Raw genomic sequence first — 21,766 nt, 5'->3', positions numbered from 1 at the left:
CTCTCTCGGCCTGTCTTCATTGGGCTCTTTGAACATTTTCATGGCCTTCCTCTGCACCCATTCCAGCAGCTTGATGTCTTGTGGTTTGGGCTCCAGAACTGGATGCAGTATTCCAGGTGGTTCTCATGAGAGCAGAGTAGAAGGACAGAATCACCTCGCCTGGACTAACTGGTCATGCTTCTCTTGATGCAACTCAGGATGCGGTTGGCATTCTGGGCTACAAGAGCAAGTTTCTGGCTCATGCTGAATCTTTCACACTCCCCAGTCTATCTTCTCAGGGCTACTCTCTGGCCATTCTCTGCCCAACCTATATATGTGCTTGGTATTGCCCTGACCTACTTGCAGGACCTTGTCCTTGGTCTTGTTGAACTTCATGTGGTTGGCTTGGGTCCACCTCTCAAGCCTGTCGAGGTCCCTCTGAATGGCATCCCTTCCCTTTAGCATGTCAACTGCACCACTCACTTTAATGTCGTCTTCAAACTTGCTGAGGGTACACTCAATTGCACTGTCCATATCACCTACAAGGATGTTAAATAACACCAGTCCCAGCACCAATCCCTGAGGAAGGCCACTCGTCACTGATCTCCACTTGGACACTGAGCTGTTGACCGCAACTCTTTGAGTGCAACCATCCAGCCAATTCTTTATCCAGCAATTGGTCCATTTATCAAATCCATTTTTCTCCAGTTTGGCAATTAGGATGTCATGCAAGACAGCATCAAATGTTTTGCACAATTCCAAGTGGATGATGTCAGTTGCTCTTCCTTTATCTACTGACGCTGTAACTCCATCATGAGAGTCCACCGAGTTTATTAGGTACGACTTGCCCTCAGTGAAGCCATACTGGTTACCGCCAATCATCTTATCTTTATTTTCCATGTGCTAAGAGCCTTCAGGAGGATCTACTCCTTGATCTAGCCAGGCACAGAGATGAGATTAACTGGCCTGTAGTTCCTTTCTTGAAAATGGGGGCTATGTTTTCCCTTTTCCAGTCAGTGAGAGCTTCACCAGACTGCTGTGACTTTTCAAACATGATGGATAGCAGCTTCACAACTTCATCCACCATAGAATTTTTTCATACTAAGATGTCATAAACTAACTGCAACCATAATTTATTTTTAAATTCCTTTATGTTGTCATGTGGAAGCAATGGTGTCTGCTTAAATCATAAGGGTACCTATCATTAATGCATTAAATATCCAAGTGATAACAAATTATTTAAAATGTGAAACTTCAAGCCTTTATTGTTCTGCTTCTGTCATGGGATGTGTTCATCTAACATGTAGTCATAATGTGTATGCTATTCGAGGCTGTTTGTGACTCGAATATGAGAGAGCCAGTTTTGAAAAAGGTGGAAATCTGAAGCTTGTAAATACGTCGATCTTCAGATTACATTTAAAAATCTTTTGATTTCTAAGAGATATTCTAAATTGCTGTGAGCACCATTGAGTTCTTGTCTTCTGTGCTTTGTAGCGGCTTTGATTTACTTGTGACTCTGATATTTATCATACTAGGTAGAGAGGACTGTTTAAGAAGTATAGCTAAGTTTAAATATGGCTGTAAAAAAATAAGACTGGAATGACTACTTTTGTCCTCTCTGTTAGAGAGTTGTATAAAATGTTTATTTTTTTTGTTCAAGACTTGATTTATAGAATGCATATTCAAGTGGATAGGCAAGTTCTCCAGTTCAGACTTGAGGAAACCAGGAAAACTAGAAATACCTTAGTCAATAGGAAGGAAAATTTATATTCATAGTGTTTCTGTAGTTGCATCAGTGAACAGAAGGTCAGGGTCTACCTGCAAGTAAGAGTATGGTGCTCTCATGAGGCTTTTCTCCACTCCAGTAATCTACCATACTGTGTCAGATTAGAATAAATGCTACATTTAGTAGCTTCAGAAAATTTTTGTATGTAAAACTAATGAGGATGAGAAAAAAAATCTAAATACATTTAATGTCTAGCAATTTATTGTAATTGTGACTGAAAAGTATGGCTGATATTATTCCAAAGCTGTAGTTTAGACTTTAAAATGTTTTCAAATTATCATAATATAAATGTCTTTTGGTTTGTTTGTTTGTTTTTTTACTATTTATAAGAAAAATTACTTTGAGATTCTTAAAGAGTAGACACAGTAACAAGGTAACACTGATCTGTATGAATTACTTTTTGATGCATAGGGGGATTCAAGTCAATAACTTTATTCCTAAGATAGCAGGTGAAATTAGTCGAGCCTTAGAGATGTAAATGGATTTGTGTGTTTAGAGTCTTAATTGAGTATGTTTTAAAAATACTTGTGGCAACCATTGGTTACTAAATAAAGAACAGCAGTGGGTTATGGGTACAAAGAAGAAAACAGTCATCAGGTTTGGGGATTTCATTGTACATTAGGAGCCAGAAAAGGAGCAAGAAACTAGGTTTTTTTTTTCCATAGACGTTGTGTCTAAGTGCATCAACATAATTCACACACATGTAATTGTGGTAAGAAATATCATCCTTAATTGTGAATGTTTACATTCTGATCTAGTATGAGTATTCTGTGTCAGAAATCATCCTATGTCAGGAAATACTTGCAAATATGTTTTTTAAAAAGTGTGCAAAATGTATTTTAGCTATGGGAGTACAGGCTTTTTAAAGGGTAAAAAAAAAAAAAAGTTCATTCCTAGCATCATCTGGTATGTGATGGACTACCAAAAGCCATTTATAAGTAAGTCTGTACTTAAGTACAATCCCTTCTTAGGGGTACCATTGCTCTAACCTGTGTATTGGCACATGTCATGTCAGTTTTGAGCAGTTGTTTGTTAATTGAGTGCAATAATAACATCTGAACAAATTTTGATAAACCTTTGTGTGATTTTTGTAGCTCTAAGGATGAGAGGAAAATCATAAGCTTTTGTGGAATTGTGAAGTATTGTAATAGAAGTTGTTCATATTTAGCAGTGCCAAACATGCTTTAAAATAAGTAGCGTGTGTAAAGCAGAGAAATCAGGGCAGTGTGGCTTAGCAATATTGTTTGTTTTATCATTGTTGGTAAAGAACCTGCTTTCAGTTGTTTCAAATAATTGTGATTTCTAAACTCAAGCTTAGGACTGAAAGCTAGATACTGAGTCAAATTCTGAAGTCATCCCTGTAGAATTTTCTTTTTGGAAATCAGCAAGATGAATACAGACTGCAAAATGTGATCCATTAGAGTATAAAGCAAGCATAATACTCAAGTAAGAAATGGTTTAGAAAGCCTGCAATTCACATTATAATTGTTTACATCTTTCCCTATGTGAGCTGTGCATCAAAGTGAGTTCCCTTTAAAATGTAATAAGAATGCCATACATTACACACTGTTTCCAAGAGTTTTGCCTTTCTTGGTTGCATAAGAAAATATGTTTGAGCTTCCTTTACTGTAGTAAACTTAAAGCTCATTTAGTGTTCTTCAGCTTGTAGTTAAAATTATGTTTTATGGTTAATGGGCAGCATGGATGAGAGGTACAAGATTCTGTTTAAATACTGTATTCTATATTATGGTGGAATTTAAATTTTGTGCAAAAGTAATGACATTCTAGCTCACTGCATTGAAGAAAGTGGATTATTTATTGCTTTTTTTGTGCATTTGTTTCAGGGGTCCATTCAGTGTTGTGCGGCGATGCATCAACAGGGAAACAGGGCAACAGTTTGCTGTAAAGATTGTCGATGTAGCAAAATTCACTTCAAGTCCTGGATTAAGCACAGAAGGTAAGAACAAGAAATGGAGCAAATTGTAAGCAAGCTGCTTTTTGGTTTGCCATTTTTATACTAATTATAACAAATTCGATGTCAAGCTTAATGTCTAGTTTGATTTGAAGTAATTCTCATGTTCTGTTTCAAATTTACCTGAGAATTTCATTCAAATTGAGATAATGTTACTGCTAGCATCTTTTTCCTAGCACTTCTCAAACAGAACATAAGCTACATGTTCCATAATACTTTAGTGCATTCTAGGGTATTCTGGTACAGATTTCTAAAAACAATAAATTCTGTCTCTATTCTAGTCTTCATCTCAACTGTATTTTAACAACTGTTGAGACTTAGGACACATTTCCACCTTTACAGGAGTATATCTTTTCCTAACAAATTCAGCCTTTTGGTGCCATTAAGAAATGGCACCAAAAGGGAGAAGTAGTACAAAAAAGCTCAAGAGCTGATTATGAAGAAAGAATAAGCCAACAGTAATTGTAATTTCACTGAAGAAATGCAGGAAGCTGTTCATGTTCACGTTTTCTCCTTGGGATTATGCTTATGTTTGTTTTTTCCATTCCATGCATTTTATACTGATATAGTTATTATTCAAGCTGGCAAGTCATTGATTTAGTTGATGATAAACAGTTTCTGTGTTTAGTGTGTCATTTAGGGTTTTTTTGTGGGTTTTTGTTAGTTTGATTCTAGGTGAATTTTTTGGGGGGCAGGTGGGTTGTTACTAAGGTTTTTGAATTATTATGCATTAGTTTTATAATATTAAGATACATAAGTTATATAAGTGAACCTGGAACGAGTATTGTATCAGATAAACAGATAAGAGGAATCGCAGACTCCTTCCATCATGTGTATTTCCTTTTCTTTTCTTGTGGACTCGTATTCAGTCCAGGTTTGGGGCTTGTATTTCAAAAGCATATTATTTTTTCTTTTGAATACATTAAGCCTATTTTAGGTACGGCATTCCTTCAACACGCTGGGGGAGAGCCATGACTTGCAGCCAGCGTAGTGATACTTAGATAAAATAAAAATTATATAACTGAGCAGGAGGAAGTAGTATTTGTAAATTGCATTGAAGTGTATGCTGCAGTTGAATGATAACATGGAACAAGCTGTAATTCAGAGTTGTTCTCTGCAAGATCATTTTGAGGTTTATCTCTTTACAACTTTGCCATGCACAGTCTTTCTCTGATACACAGGAGTGGGAGAATGGGACAACTGTCAATCATAAGCCAAGGAAAATACCTGAAGAAGATGACTTGTAAAGTCAACTTCACTCAGTCTGCTATGCTCTAAAACTTCCTTATCTTCAGGTTATATTTGATTTTGATCCTGCAAGTCCAGGGAACAACCCCTCAAAGAGGCTTGGAACTCCTTTGTTTTCATTACAGAGAAGTCTGAAGGAAGGGCTATTTTGACATGGATGGCTCCATTCAGTAACAGTCTATATTAGGCAGCAAGTATGGAGATTCTGAGCTTGTGAGGAAGTTAAACACGGTACATATTTTACAAGAAAGACTGATTGTTGGTCTAAATACTTATTTCTTACATTAGCGAACCTGCCTTACCACAATAACAAAAGCAATCAAGCTTTGAAAAATCAAGTACTATAGACTAATCTGTGTTTATCAATCAGTGCTAAATGAGCATTTGTGGTATGGGATAGAGCTTGCAAGGCAAACTTTTATCCAGTGTAACATTATTTCCATGAGTTTTCTGTAAGACTTTTAACATGTAGGATGCCTATGGACACAGATCTTAAGTGTATGCGCATCTTTGCAATGGATTATTAATAGAAGAAAAAAAAATTCCATGTGACAACTCCTGACAGCTAACAAGTTTAATTTAGGTTAATTCTATTGAATTTAACTATTAGTATTCGTGGTCTTGAACACTGTGTATCTTCAACCTCTGTAGTGATGTAATTTAACCGTATTAATGAAGTCAGTTGACATTTAATCACTGTTCAAGTGGCTGCATGATCTACTGGGTTAGTGCTGGCTATTTTACATGCTGAAGGATTTTACTACAACTCATGATGCTTTCATAGAAATGAAAACACACAAAATGTGAAGTTTGAATATTTTTAGAAATAAATGAGAATGCCTTATACTGTTCTATTTAGAGGATTCGTATGGGAGAAGACCTGATACTTTGTAAGCTATTTTAATCACTGAGATATCATAAAAAACAGTGTAAATTTCTTTCCAAACACAACTCGTATTTGATATACACAAAACCTAGAAATGTGTTTAAAAAAAAAAAAAAAAGCATTTTTCTTATATCTGAATTTGTTACAGCTGACATTAGTTTCCTTTTGACTGTTCATACATTCTACTGCTCCTTGTATCCCATGAATTTTCTTTTTATTTTCCTCTGCATGACTTGGATGTCTTGCTTTTAATTAGGTGTTCTAAAGTCAAGTTGGAGAAATAACTAGCAGTGTACTCCTAGGGTTAACATAAGGTCCAGTCTTGTTTAATATCCTTATTAATGGCATGGATGATGAGACAGGATGTGCCCTCAGCAAGTCTGCAGATGGCGCTAAAGCGGGAGGAGTGACTGATATACCAGAGGGTAGTGCTGCCATCCAGAGGGAGCTAGACAGGCTGGAGAAAGGGGAAGACAGGAACCTTCTGAAATCCAAGCAAGGGGATGTGCAAAGTCCTGCCATTGGGGTGAAACAAGACTGGCATCAGCTGAAAAGCAGTGTGCCAGAAAAGGACCTGGGATTCCACATGGCCGTGAACATAAACCAGCAATGTGTCCTTGCTGTAAAGAGGACATTACATTAGATAAAGAATTGACTGTTCAACTTTTTTCTTATTCCCTTTAGGTGTTAAATTATTTTTTCAGTGCTTTATAGACTGCTTGATGAGTAGTTTAAGCATGAATTATAAATGTACAGCAAACTGTAGTTTTTAAGTCTAGAAGACTCTTCATTGGTAAGTAATCAAACTCATCAAAGTAATCTCCCCTCCAAAATAAACCATAAGCTTAAATTTCATAGCATATCTGTTAAAAGAAAATGTATCATGCTGAGTCTAACATCCTGAGAGATACTGCTGCAGCTCCACATTTGTAGCTCCATCCCACACTGAAATTGTGTTCCTAGCAGGCATGCATGTTACACAAGAGAAAAAGCTCTCCCACAAGCACTGGTCTCATGTTCCTCTGCATAGTTGAGCAAAATACACCTGTATAGGGTTGTTCCATCCTAGCAGCTGGACTCAGACACAGGTGCTGGTGCTTTCACACCCAGAGCTGTCCCTTGGAGACACACCAACCCTGTTGCTCTCAGAGCCCTTCACCTACACGTCAGCTTGTCTTACTTGGTCTCTGCTGGTGATGTTGTGCTCACTCACGCAATTGTTTGCTCCAGATGCTGGCACCACAGAGCCACATGCACATAGGTTTACATGGGGGAAAACAGCTGAAGATGTAGATTAATGACGAGACAGGGCAGACTGCAATGATTGTGCACAGGGCTTTCTTACATGTGAATGGGCTCTTTTATTATGTTCCTCTTTTATCACACTTCTTTCTCCCTAAATCTCAATTTGACTACCTTTGATCTTTCTCTGAATAAATCAAAACATGTCATGTAATATCAGATTGCTCTTCCCCTGCATCTCATAATGTGTCTTAACACACGTTGGCAGCAGCCTCCTTATTCTAAATGATGATCTGGAGTGCTGCTCTGGGTGAATTCCTGTAATGGGTTTCATGTTGGGCCAACAAGGCTGAAACTCTCCTGGGACTGCTCTGTGAGGAACTCTGTTATCCTGTCCTCTGTGACCTTATTAGAGGTTTCTGCCTGCTCTTGTGCCCCTGTGCTCTTCTGGTCTTGTGAGCAGGTGATTCTCCTGTGATGAGCCTAGGAGAAGCTGAGCAGGGCATTATTTGGGCTTCCTTCACCCCACACACCATTGTATCTGTGCTTCTGTGGGTGTGTAAACAAAGTTTTATCGTGTAAGCTAACAACATTCTTCTTGTTTGAGACCCTAGTTTAATTATAGTTTAGTTATGTTTGTCTTCTTGCTCAAAATGCAAGAAAAATCTAGACTGGAATGGAAGAAAGAAAGATATGACTACTTTGGCATTCATATAGTAGTAAGTAATGCCTGGAGCTTTTTCAGGTATGATAAGGCAAATGATAAAGGTGCATTTATTAACCCTCTTTGCATAACAAATTCAGAATTTGAATTAATGTAAAAAAATTCTGGAAATATGCTTTAAAAATATGCTCTCAAATCTTCATTCTTAAACAGTGCCGTCTTTAATCTCTGTACAAAATACATGAGGTATATTCAGTTTCTGTTCTGAAAAATGAAAATGCTTTCCAAAACACTTCTGTCTTTGTACACAGCCTGTACTCATCTAACTAATTGTGATGCTTGCCAATAGTTGTCCAGAAATAGGCTTCTAACTGTGCTTGCCATAATACAGGCTGGTTACAAGCATAGGGAAGCTAATAAGTGTCAGCTGTATTTTCAAATATTTTCTGTTTGCATGCAAGCATGTGTTCTGTTCAGGTTTGACACAGTCAACATAATATAAGAGTAATTGCAGCTGAGATGCAATTTCTGTTGTTAATTCATTGATCCAGTATGACCCTTCTTTGACTCTTACGTTAGTTATTGTTATTTTCTGAAACTGAAAATGTCACAGAATCACTAAGGTTGGAAAAGATCTACAAGATTACCCAGTCCAACCATCACCAATAGTTCTCGCTAAACCACATCGCTCAACGCAGTGTCCAAGCATTTCTTGAATGCCTCCAGGGTCTGTGATTCCACCACCTCCCTGGGCAGCCCATTCCAGTGCCTGACCACTCTTTCAGAGAAGAAATGTCACTGCAATGTGGTAAATAATTGTCCCTGTTCACCATCGCTATTCTAGAAATGCGTTAATGTTAGAATGATAAACCTGTGTTCTGCCAGTAAAGCAGGAAGCTCTGGCAAAAATTCAGTCTTTAAGTTTTGTGATTTTTGCCTGCTATAGTTTATATCCGGTGAAAATCTTGTCTGAAGTCTTTTTTCCAGAAGAGCGATGTCAGGGCTTGTGATCTACAGTCTCCTATTCTTTTGTACTTTTCATAGTTCATGTGAAAGTTTGGATGGGATCCTCATCATCTTTGTTAATTTTCCAGCAAATGATCTACATTCTATTTAGGGCTATTCTGCATGTACTGATACTTTTCCTAGATTATGTATAAACAATGTTTTGACCAATAGGCAGTGGAAATTTGCAGAAGCAAAGAAGCATTAGCAAATGCTGATGGACCTTCTAAGTAATAGCTTATAAAATAGAGGCGTCTTTTTGATGTGTAAGATAAGATGTGTACTTCTATTCATGATAATATCCATACATGTTGTGCTGTGGTTGAAAGTTGTATCAATATTTGTAAATAGGAGCTCTTAATTTTGTACATCAGTTGGCTGAATGTGCACTTGTGACTTACAGTAAGAAGTTTGCTAAAACTAAAACATATAGCAGAATCTTTCTACCAGCTATTTGGTCTTCCATCTGAAAAATTAAAGGAAAATAATGGTAACAGTAAAGACCGGTGACAGGCTGTTTTGATCCATGCTGCAGTTACAAAAAGTGAACACTGATTTTTGTGGAAACTTCCAGTCTAGCCATCTGTATCATAAAATATTTATAATTAATGCATAAAGTATGTAGAAGTTGAAATCTCCATAGTATGTCATTGTGTGGAAGAACAGGAAAACTCTGAGAAGAAAGCTGACAATTTCTGAAGCTTGGGGAATTTTCAGTATGCCAATTGTGAGAAATAATTTAGATAAAATTAGCGCATGTTGAATTGCACAAATGTACAGGTATCCATCTTGTGTCATTTGGTGGCTTTAGTCCACTTGTAAATTGCCAATCAATAGCTATATTCTCCAGGATAAGGGATGCTCTGTGGGAAAAATGTCTTATATTCTTTTTAGCATAGAAAATCTTTTCAATAGAAGGAAAGCAATGTTTAAGAGGAACAATCAAGTTATCTTGATACAAAAGCGGATAGAAATATTTGTCGCTTAGAATCTACCTTGTAAGACAGTTTATGAAGGATAGTTTCTAACAGAGGAGAGAATCAATGATTTTTAGCTTCTCAATGAAGAGTTGAATTTCAATTTCAAACAAATCAAAGACTTGAAGATTCTGAAGAGAATGATGAACTTAATTCTGTTTCTTAAAGACTTTCTGCTTTTTATCTGCAACTGTAATCATATTGTCAGAGTAAAATACTATCATGTCAGCTGTCTTCCAGTATATTAATAATTTTAATAGGAAGTGAGATACAAGCATTACATATACAGCTAAATTTAAGATTAAAAATAAAATTTAATTAATGCACATTATATGAATTCAGTTTTATCTTGTATGCTGCATTGAATTTCAACATAATTCTAGATTTAAATACTGCTACATGTATAGTAAGTGACACTAGAAACTTAACTGGAAAACTGTCATTCTCCCTTTGCAGTAGTGGAATAGAAAGTATATGTTTTTAAAACACTTTGTTCATTTAAGTACCTACAAGATAAAAGGATAAGAATATTAAATTTTATCTAACTAAGCATTGCAAGATGCATTTTCATAGGGTTATGGCATAGCAATTTTTTTTATGCCGAAGGCTGGAGGAGATTTCCATTTTTACAGTTCAGTGTATTACAGTTTTAGCACTCTGAAACAGGACTTACTGGTGTGTCTTTTTCCAGCTGCAAGCCATTTATTTTAATGAAGGCACTTATCAGGGACACCTGGATAGCTTACTTATATAGGTTGTATACTGTGTGCTTGATTTCTTAATATGAGTCCAACCTAGAAATACACACAGTGACAGTTAAGTAAATTGGTAGAGTAAATAAAAGTACTGTGATGTATAGTTGGTTTACTTAAAAATCTATGGCAGAGATTTTTCTTGGAGATGGAATTTTAAAATCACTTTGTACACAAATATGATTCAAGGCATGCTTCTTGGTTGGGGAGAAGATGTATGTAGTTTGCCTAAAATATTCAGTAGTCAAAGTTTTTCTTTTTTGAAGTTGTTCTAGAAGAAAAATCCTGATTGCAAATGAGATTGATGCAAAAAGGTGATGTTTTGTTCATTCACAACACTTTAAAATTTGTTAAATTGTATAATGAAGGATTTATTTTTAATACTTTGCACAACTGAGGAATTTAAGATATATTCCACATTCCTCAGAAAGCTACTGACAAATTCAGCAATATGAAATCTAAGCCTCTTTATTTCTTCTGTTTGCTAGGAAGACTGACAAATTAAAGTTGTTAAAAGGTACATTGTTTGATCTACTGTGAGAGAACCAATTTTTGTAGATTTCTTAGTATCTGTCATCTTTAATGTTGCTTGTTGTATACTGACAATTAACAGTTGCAGAAGCTGGTGTAAATATTGCTTTAGTTTGTAATGTCATAAATAGTGAAGATGGCTTATGAAGTACTGTGTTGCTTAAATTTCCACAAATATATTGTCTTTTGCCGAATCAAGCATGCATTTGAGTCCAGTGTTACCGCCATATGGAACTGTATTAAAATATGTATGTATTTCACATCCATGTTTCCAGATCTCTGCAGGTTGCCATCACTGTATTCTCTTTTGTCCTCTTAGTTGTTTTTGAAAATCTGTGACAAACTGGAGCTTCTGTTTCTGGCACGGGGTTGGACGAGTGGCGTTGACGTATTTGGAGAGAAGCTTTTCATCTCTGCTGCTGTAGTTTTGCGCTATTCTTATAGTGCTATGTATCAATAGAGCACCTACCATTTCTTTCTCTCAGAAGCTTATCTTTTAGGAAGAAAAACAGGGGAAGAAACTGTTAAGCCCTGGAAATACAGCATGCTAACATCTAGGATTATTAGGTGCCAGTTAACGTCTATGCTGTGTGTGGGTGAGTCTCACTGCTTTGCGTCTCCTCCCTCACCACCTCAGAAAGGCTGGCTGAGCTGATTTCACAGCTCCTTGCTGCTGAGGGGGGAGGGAAAGTCCTGTTTTTTCAACCCAGATTCCTTGCTGTACGTTCCTACTACTTCATTTGCAATGGCTTTGGTACTTTTCTGACCTGAACAGAACAGTTTTCATTCAAGATGGGGAAAAATGTGAGAAGAGCTCTTGTACCCTAAGTCTCATCATCTTTAATTTCTTTTTAATTGGCTTGCTTCCTTGTTTAAAATGTTGTTACGTTTTAAGAATCACCTTGTTAAGGGAAAAGCATATGTGAATGTTGTTTGAATATTCTGCCGGGGATTTTGATACTGACTTCAGAGAAAAATATTTCTGTATGTTATATGTCTAGAGTCTGAGGCAATAAACCAGTCTAGGATACTTGCAAAATAAATGAGAGGTTCACTTCTAGTGATTATCAGTGGCTCTGTTTAACACAGGAATGCAAACTGGGGTTGGAGTATGAAGTGTAGAAGCACTTGTAACTAGCAATGGTTGCTCCACAGTTCTTTCCTGAACAGCTCGTAAGCATTGTCTGGTTTTCATTTTTGTCTTAAATAACAAGCAAGGAAAATAACTGGAGAGACTGCAGGCAGAAGGTAGCATTAACAAGGAATTTCTCAGTTTGGCCGCATTTTGTTTATGGATGTGAAGTTATCCATGTGACTGGCTTTTCTCAAGGGCACTGCCTGGTTTTCTAAGGTGATTCATTTGGTTTAGGTTTACTGTTTTTGGATCATCAGTAACAACACATACAATCAGCTCCAGCCCTTGCTCTCTCTCCTCCTGTACCTTTTTAATAATCTCCTTGCTTGTTTTGCTCTAGACTTGTTCAGTTTTGTTTTGTTTTTGGTTGGAATTTTGGAGTCTTTACTGCCTTCTCTTGAATATTTTTCCAGAGAGGAGAGGTGAAGTCCTTTGGTTCAGAGATGCTACAAGTCATGAGCTTAATTTTGGTCTGTTGTGGAGCCATCTATAGATGGCTGTGGCCAGCCATGGGCAGGCCCTGGTCTCTGCCCATAGAGGCTATTGCTGCAGGACCCTGCCATCAGCACCTGGATACTTAGGCCTAGTGCAGCCCAACTAGGGGCAACCTAGTGCACGCCCCACTACATTCCGAGGGATTTCACTCTTTCTCTTTTCAGTCTTTGCTAATCTTGCTTTTCACTGTCCTATTTTAAGACGTGGGCATGTGTTGCTGTCAGGTAATGCTGGAGTAAATTAATTAAAGGGAAGTACAGCTGGAGTTCAGCCCAGAGTTACTGCTGTATTCCTTTCACATTCCTTCACCGTTTACAGCATAGTAGAAATGTCTACCTTGAATCCGTTTTATTTAATAATTTCATTCTGTGGAGCATAAGTCATAACAACTTTTGGTGAATTTTTGGCTGTTAAAACAGTCGGGGCTACTCACTGCTTCAGGGCATGGTAATCAGGGTTGAAAATGCTGGTCTGAAGACTAAGGGCACGCATATACATGCCAAGATATGCAACAATGTGAGGGGAAAAAATACTTACTATTCTATGACTTTTAATATAAAAATATCATGCATATTGAAAACTTCTACATCTTAGGTATTCCAAGCAGTGCCAACTAGTGTTAACATTAGTATCTTTAATGATGAGGTTGTTTATAAAATCAGATATATTCTGCTTTAGTGTTTAGAAATATTGCAGAAAAGAGCTTTAGAGCTGGTTTTGATACAGTGACAACTTTTAGGAAGGCATATCCATTGTTTACAGTCACTAGTACATTGTGGCAATCATGAATGAATAAACCAGTGAAACTTAAATTAAAATGCTATCAGGAAAAAAAGAAAAACTGTTTTAGTGATGCTGTGAGGGTTTTTGTTTTGCAACTTGCTGAGCAAGCGCACTGGTAGCATGGACCTCAAGGAGTTTAAGTTGGGTTATTGTCCCTAGACAATATCTAAATCAAAAATCTAGAATGATCTAGTGCCTACTTTCTGTTTTGGTTTTTGGACTTCTCTGTAGGCATTGAGAATTATGTATTGCGTTCTGATGCAGTTATGTGGTTCTATAACGTGACAGCCATTGTAACATCACGGAAAACAAAAACAAAAAAAAGGACTGGCTTTGGTTGTGTAGAATAACTTACGTTGTTCATTATCAAAATACAAATTGTTGCTTTCATTTGCTCTGTAGGTTATTGCACAAAGGCTGTATCAGAAGAATGATATGAGGCCAGGTGGCTTGTTTGAGTTGTTAAAGCAGTGTAATGTATTCCAGCCATCTGAACAGTTTTCAAAAAGGATGGCATAGTTCATGTAATCAGACTTCAAGAAAGCTTATAAAAACAATCAAACTGTTCTAGGTGTTTTTTCTTAAGCCTGATGACTGCACAGGTCCCTGCTGGCTCTTCTTGCAACTCCCTGGCTTGTTAGATCTTCAAAGATTATAGAAAACTATTTTTTTCCCTCTTTTATCAGATACTATGCTGATAATTTATATTAACGTCCAAGACCACTGTTCAGCAGATTTTAATTACTTACTCCTCTCAGTCCAACTCAAAGATAAGTTTTTGCTGAAGGTCTTGTAACTTAGAGCGATGAGTGTACTGCAGATGTCTTAAAGTAATGAGGGATGTGTGTATACAAAAAGCAGAAGCAGATTTTTGAACTTTCTTGTAATTTGAATATTTAAATACATTTTCAGTCTAGAGATGAAACAGGTTTCATTCATATGGCATTTTTGTCACATGAATATTATCTGCGTTGTGAGAATTGGAAGATGAATTTGCAGTTAAAAGCGAAACAAAGAAAATAGTCTAAGGGAGAAATTGTTAAATTTCTACAGTGCTTACATTCTCATCTATACAGAGTAAGTTAAAGCTGGGTGCTCACATTGAAATCCATGGGCCATTGTAACTGTCTTCAAAGTTTAATCTGGCATATAACTTTTTCAACTTCAGGCACATATTTTTGCAAAACCTCTAGAAAATTCTTATGATAGGGACATTGTTGTCTGTTGCTATCATTCTTTGATTATAATATTCATTGCTAGCAGCACATTGTACTTTTGTCTGTGACTGTACTTAAGACAGTAAAAGCATCACTTGACAAGTACTGCTTGTGGTAAGAAAAAATTTAAATGGATTCCAGTTTCGTTATTTTCTGTGGCACTTGGAGAAGTGAAGGTGAAGGATGATTTAATTTAATGAATCACATTTCAAGAAAATTGCAAGATGGAAAGCTTTAGGTTCAGATTCAGTGCTAATGGTTCAAAGGTTTAAAAAAATGTTGAGAGCTTCAATGTTTTTCTATCTTAAGAATGTTATAATGCAGTTCTTGTATTATAAAATCATTTTACCTAGTAATTACAAACAGACTTTCCAAATTTGTCATAGTGTGTGACAAAACATGGGATATGTATAAGCTGTATGAATGTCTGTATACTCTGAGGCTCTATTTCCCTAATTAGTTGTTAATGGATGAAGATTTTCTTACAGCAAGATGATTGAAGCAGCCAAATACTGTTTTTCTTTTGGTAAATGCAGGCTGAGTACTGGGTGTAGCTAGTAAGAAGTCCTGTAATAGGTACAGTTGGATGTGTAAGAAGGGATGTGGATATGTAAAACATGCACAGTGACTTTGTATCTGTCGAGCTTTGTGAGTTCTGTCTTTGCATCATTCCAGAGCTGACCCTTTTGCGAAGTATCAGCATCAGTTTCTTGCCACTCTGTTTCTGGGACTGTTTATTAGCATATCCACAGCTTGTGTTTAGCTGGGCTAGAATCAGGGTCACTGTGACTTTTAAGTGACTTTGCATGGACCTAGCACAAGTCCATCACTGTTTATTAATTCAGGTATTGACGGGAAGATACTGTACTGCATCATCGTGCTCTGAAGCAGCATAGCTGTTTTGCATGTAAGCTAATAAATTCTGCTGGACTTGATCTGGCTTTTAATATTGTTGCACTTGCATATAAAACCTGAATAACAACATGTGGATTTTTAAATTTGATTTTTATTGCTAATCACAGATAATCATCCCCACTCTAGAGGTTAGGAGTAGTGAGAACTCCTATCCCTACCTCGGTGTCTACTGGTTCCTCTGTCTACTGCAGTGCTCTGGAAAATTCAAGTGGTTGTACAGCATGAGACCAGAACAACTTGTTTCACCAGGAGAGATTACTGAGGGAGGGAATGTCAGACTATTAACTAGTATTTACTTCCTTTGGGGAAGGATAAGGAGTGCATCTTGTGCAACTGTGCTTCAGATTATTTTCAGGATCTGGACAGTACTATACTCAGCCTGTGAGTCATGTGTTGACATGTTTAAACAGAGTTTTTATTTTGTTGTGTAGGCAGGAAAAGTGGACTATAGAACCTGTGGAGTGGGTCAGTGGTCTCTTAATTCAGGCAGCCTATGCAAGTATTGTGTTTTACATCTCTAAGTACCTTGTTATGTCAATGAAGTTCTTTATCCTAGTGATATTTAAAGGAGACAGATTTTTAAACTTTTTTTTTTTTCAGCTTGTAGGGAAATGAAATTTGGTTCTTTCTTTTAACTCTAATAGCTGTTTCTTTAAGTCCTCTTATAGACCTCTGTTTTGCAGAGTATACAGATCATGATTAATTGCTCTATTTTGGTAGCCTCTAAAAGATAGGAGTGGGTGTATCTTTTGACCACTTGATCTTGATACAAGCTTCTGGTTGCTCTTGCACATAAGAGCAAAATAAGTGGACAGAATTTAAAATATCCTGTTCTAGCCTTATTTAATCATCTCTACCATTTGGATACTAAAGAAAGAAAGCAGCTATCATGCTGAACATGCAGAAATGAGATAGGGCAGGTTAGTTGGAAGAAATTTGAGTCAGGCCTTTCCTTTACACACAAATAACGTTCATTCTGTTCTATGAGTGTGAGCACTTAAAATAACCTTTGCTCTGTCAAAAGGGGAGACTAATCCATTATCCCCATCTAGTTATTTCAAGGTGTTATAGATTGATGTCGTTCCCTCAAAATACCCTGCAACAGTGAAGGAAGCTGCTGTAAATTATTACTTTGGGATTCTTGAGTTTCAGACATGTTGGAAGATTCTCAGAAATTAGTCAAAAAGCAGTGCAGGTGTGCTTCCAAGTCTGTATCTCCTGCTTTCTGATAGAATTCCAGGTTGCACTGGTAGAATTAGCTGACTGAACTGTTTGTTTTGTTTTGTTTTTAACTCATTTTGGCCAAGTAAGAGTTCCAGGTATTTTTTTTTATCTTCACTCATCACCAGAAAATAAAAGAAATGCAGTACTGTGTTCTTAATTCTTTGGTGAAATGAAGGTAATAAACTCTTCATATGTGGACTGATGAAGAATTGTCCCTTGAGTGTCATTATACTCATGTGTATGTTTTGAAAGAAAATACTTTTCAGATGGCCTTTAATTGAAATAGCATTTAAATTACTTTTAAAAATTGTCATTGGATAGATTCCTCGTGTGGATATGTTACACCTGGCAGTTGTACAATACAAGACAAGTTAAAACCTTATTCCTAGAGGAGGTGTGATATGACAAAATTTGAGCTCGGTGGCACCAGTTTAAATACTAGTATTTAATTATTGTGGAATAAAAAGGAGAGTGATGTTTGAAGGGGACAGATTTCAGAGGCTTGAAAAGGCTATTGCAACTACACAAGTGTCAAAAGGAAAGTGGGGATGGAGGAAGGGAAAAAGTACTGTGCTTAATAGGAAGTACATAGAAGTATTTCGTGAACATGTGGAAGTAACAAGTTCAGATGACATTTTGTTATTTTCTTGGTACAAAATCCTGAAAAAGCTGGTAAATAATACATTCTGTAGTGTTGTCTTTTTGATTACTGTACTGATGTGCTCACTTCTTAAAAAAAAAAAAAAGCCCATAACTTCTGGTAATAATCATAAAAGGAAGCACATGCAAATCGGAGCAAAACAAAACCGACTTTTTCTGATTTCACAGAATTGCAGAATGTCAGGGTTTGGAAGGAACCTCATAAGATCACCTAGTCCAATCCCCCTGCCTCAGCAGGAATGCCTTGGTTAGATCACACAGGAATGTGTTCAGGCAGGCTTTCAATGTCTACAGAGAAGGAGACCCCACAACCTCTCTGGGCAGCCCATTCCACTGCTCTGTTGCCCTCACCAAGAAGTTTTTTTTTCTTGTATTTATGTGGAACCTCTTGTGTTCCAACTTGCACCCATTGCCCCTTGTTCTATCATTGGATGTCACTGAGAAGAGCCTGACTCCATCTTTCTGGCACTCACCCTTTACATATTTATAATTTAGATTACTGCTGCTTTGAAGGAGTTTACTGGTTTCTGACATTGGTGTGTTAATGAACGCAAGTAAAGTTTTTCTTAAGGCATTTTTTCTTCAGGGCTAATACACCAGTCTACAGGACCTCCTAGTTAGTGAGAATTTATATCATCCTAAAAAATGGTCAGATAGTTATCTATCTCAGCATCTTTCTCCTCAGTGCCTTGTTGATTCTGTTCATAGAGTTTAATATGGAATGAGCTTTTGGTACTTAGCCTGGTTCAGCAACATACAGTGCAATTTGCATTAAATTACCTGAGAAATACTTCAAAGTAACCTGTCCTGCATGTTTTGCTACCACAACTAAAATGCTGTCCTTATCTGAGCTACCTGGCATTGTAGAATCAATTCCATCAGAGCAGATTGATATTTTCAATTCAGCTTTTCCTTGGTTGTCTGGACTCTAATGCTATACCAGTTCATTTCTGATATCAGTGAGCAACTGATTTAGTGTTGCTTATACAGAGCCCAGGAGTTCTAGGCCAAAGAAGCTTTAATCCAAACAAGCAACTAATTTTTGTCTGTATGGCAGGCATCCAGGACAACTGATTGTGTTTTCTGAGTGACTCTGGACTCTCTGTTTCTGGATGATAGTGTTCAGTAGCAGCAGTCTCATGGCTTCTTTAACTTTTCTTAGAAATTAGGACAGTTTGTCTGCATTAGCTCAGTCTGGTAAGGATAGATTTCCTTTGTGTATTCCAGATTCCAGACTTCTTGTAAAATTGAGATTCTTTGTTATTATTAGGGTAAATTTCCATGTTACTGTGTTCAGGTAAAAACTAAGCTACAGAAGAAAACTCATTTCAAACAAAAGGAAGGCTGGAAGTATTAGGATTGTAAGCAAGTAACTTTTAATTACAAACGATTAACTAACATTCTTTTTGTGATAATGCTGTCTTTGAGGGCACTTATTTAATGTAAACGTTGTTCTCTCTTCTGAAAACTCATTTAAAGGACCGCATAGTCTAACCTTTAGCTAACCTGAATTGCCTGGAAGAATTTTGGTCAAAATATTGAAGAGTTGTCAAAGTTTGCTGTAGAAAGTTTTAGCACAGTCTCAAATATTGTTAGGAGCTGGAGCTTGATGATCCTTGAGGTTCTGTCCAATCCAGGCTCTTCTAAGATTCTATCTCCTGTACCTATATTGCCTAACCAAAGGCTGAAGAGAACACTTAAACACATCCATGCACATGCACACTCCTGAAGCAAAAAAAAAAAATAAAATAAAAAATTGTGGGAGTGATTGGGATGAGAACACATAGTCTGGTGTAAACTTGGAACAGCAGAAATCCCAGTGATTTCAACAAACTATTTGCAAGCGCTACGTTTTTAGATCATTTTGCTGAACTTCAAAACAGTAAGTACATCGCTGTTAAGTTCTGTGGATTACTGGGGAAACTTCTGGCTTACAGCAGCAATGCTGTGTTTAAATTTGTTACAGTTGTGTAATGCAGTTATCACAGCATGCAGCACAAGAGGCAACCTGTGTAATCATCAGCTTGGAATGACTTGTTAAGCTTGCAGGAGAGAAGGTTCTGCTACATCTTGCTTAGCCCTGGCTGCATCTTAATTATTTAAAATGGAATACATTTGTTTTTATTCTTAAGTCTGAATTCATTGTTAACCAGATTAGCAGCGTTAGACTGGGTGAACAGAAAGCTCTATACAGCTAAATAAATGCTGATACCGTCTGTGTTCAGTTGCTGTGACTTACCAGATCAAAGTAAGAACTATGTCGCCACCTAGTGAGCAATCTGTAAGCAGTCATGCTGACTTGAAGCTGTAAAATTGGCGAATTGCGGGGAAGAAAGAGAAGTAGGACTTGATTATGAAATTATCAGCTTTTTTAGACAGGCTATCTAAAAAAATCTGTCAGTACAGAAGGCCATTGTAACTTTGCGGTTGAGCATTTTGTCACTTCAAACGTGTAGCATTCTTTTACCAGATGTGCACTTTGTGTTTTAACTATGTTTTTTTCCTCTTCTTACGAAATTTCAGAGCACATTCTGACCGAACAGCTGCTGCACACCCTTACACTTAGCTCTGTTAAAAAATTCATTGTGTTTTCATGAAGTGTTTAAAATTGCTGTTTGCAATGTAACAGCGTGGTCTATGGTAATTGGAAAGGTGTTGTGTTTCAGATCTTTATGCGGTGCTGCATACCTGGTAGCAACATGAGATTTAGTGTAATATAGTTATCAGCAGTAAATGCACTTTCATTGTGTGATTGATCATATCTTAGTCAGTGACTAATTTCCTTTCATTAATTATTGAAAGCAGAATAAGGATAGGAAAACGAAAACGTTTTAGCTGATTTTACAGAAGAGTTTTCTAACCATCTTCAGAAATCCTCCACTTCTGTTTGAATGTCCAAACTTCTGACAGAGAGAACCCTCCTTCCTCTGTTTTAAATTAATTTATGGGTTTTATAAAACTAATTCTGATTATCACAGTCCTACTTGCGTTTTGATGCACTGTTGAAGCTGCTGCTGAGCAGCCAAGAGAACCACTAACACTGTTTTGGAATATAGACTGTTAACCTAAAAAACATACAAACAAAACAGAAAAATTATTAAGGAAATCCTGCTGTTCCTGTCTTCTTCCTCTGTTCTCCTACCTCATTAAACCTGCTGTGATAGAGTAACACTTGAGGACATAGAATGTGTAAAATTTCAAATGAAAGATATGAGCTTATTCTTGTTTGAGAAAGATTATAGTGTGCTTTTTGTAAAAATTGCTAGGAATGATTATTTAATTAATTGAAACAAATGTGTTTAATTATCTGTAATAGGCAGCTGTTAATACTCTTTCATACATTCTTAAACACTTTCTTATTAGTTCAAGTTGATTCATTATTCAAATACATCATCTTCTACATGAAGCATTGCTTATATTCCAATAAAAATGAGGAAATGAATAAAAGAAGGGAAATTTTGTTTTCATGGACGCAAACCAACTTACCATGTCTGTTAGATATGTGATTCTAGACAAGTCTGGTGGCTGTACTGGAAGTTATGAGAGAGAAGTGGTTTTTGAGAACCAATTTTGTGTTCTTCATAGCTGATGGAGTGTGAACTGGAGGAGAACTGGCTTCTTAAGTGTCCGACAATATCCAGCTCAACATGAAAGTCCGTTATTACGTTTATATTTACATCTAAACACTGAGAAAGAATAGAATAGAAAAAAGTTATTCTGAATTTAATAAGCATCTGTAAAGTTTGATTTCACAAAACTGAGATTTCTAAAAGTTTCTGCATAGAAGAAGTGCAATCTGGTTTCTAAGTATTAAATGTTAACTGCATTTTCTTTTTGTCCCTTCTCCCACCTCACCTCCACCCCCTTTTTTTTTTTCATAGTAGCCTTAAGAGAAAAATATTGAAGATTGATCATCTACATTGTCATTGAAATTGTTGATTGCCAGGTTTTTTGTATCAAGAGCCATTTGTGAGCTATGTTTATTTCTTTTTTTTATGTGTTTGAAAGCTGATAGATTATAGATTACAAAGTATAGGATTTGATGTTTATGCAGCAAAAGGTGTGTTTGTATGCTTATTCTTACATTTTGCATCTGTACTGTCCGCGCTTCAGAGAACAAACTTTGAGATATGATTAGTCTGACCTTGTGGCCTGAATGACTGGAGTGCATCGAGCACATTTCTGAAGTACATAAGTTAGTTTAGTTGTGTCTTGCTGGAGTGGACATCAACTTCTCTGGGATGCATACCAAAGGATAGTAGGTGCAATGACTTGAAGATGTGAAGAGTATATTC

At 36.7% G+C, this 21,766-nt stretch overlaps 1 protein-coding gene across 5 annotated transcripts in view; it reads left to right on the top strand.

The window, feature by feature from the left end:
• CASK (calcium/calmodulin dependent serine protein kinase) overlaps positions 1-21,766 on the top strand; it is a gene marked incomplete at both ends in the record, with an annotated part of 194,195 nt that overhangs the window by 55,724 nt on the left and 116,705 nt on the right. For all 5 annotated transcript variants that reach the window (XM_079549783.1, XM_079549780.1, XM_079549782.1 and 2 more), the window contains one exon: positions 3,610-3,722. In XM_079549783.1, the coding sequence (XP_079405909.1) occupies positions 3,610-3,722 (113 nt within the window). The remainder of the gene's footprint in view (positions 1-3,609; positions 3,723-21,766) is intronic.

This window comes from Tetrao urogallus (assembly GCF_951394365.1).
Source record: "Tetrao urogallus genome assembly, chromosome: 1".
Classification (NCBI taxonomy): domain Eukaryota; kingdom Metazoa; phylum Chordata; class Aves; order Galliformes; family Phasianidae; genus Tetrao; species Tetrao urogallus.
This window is presented reverse-complemented; position numbering and strand designations above follow the sequence as displayed.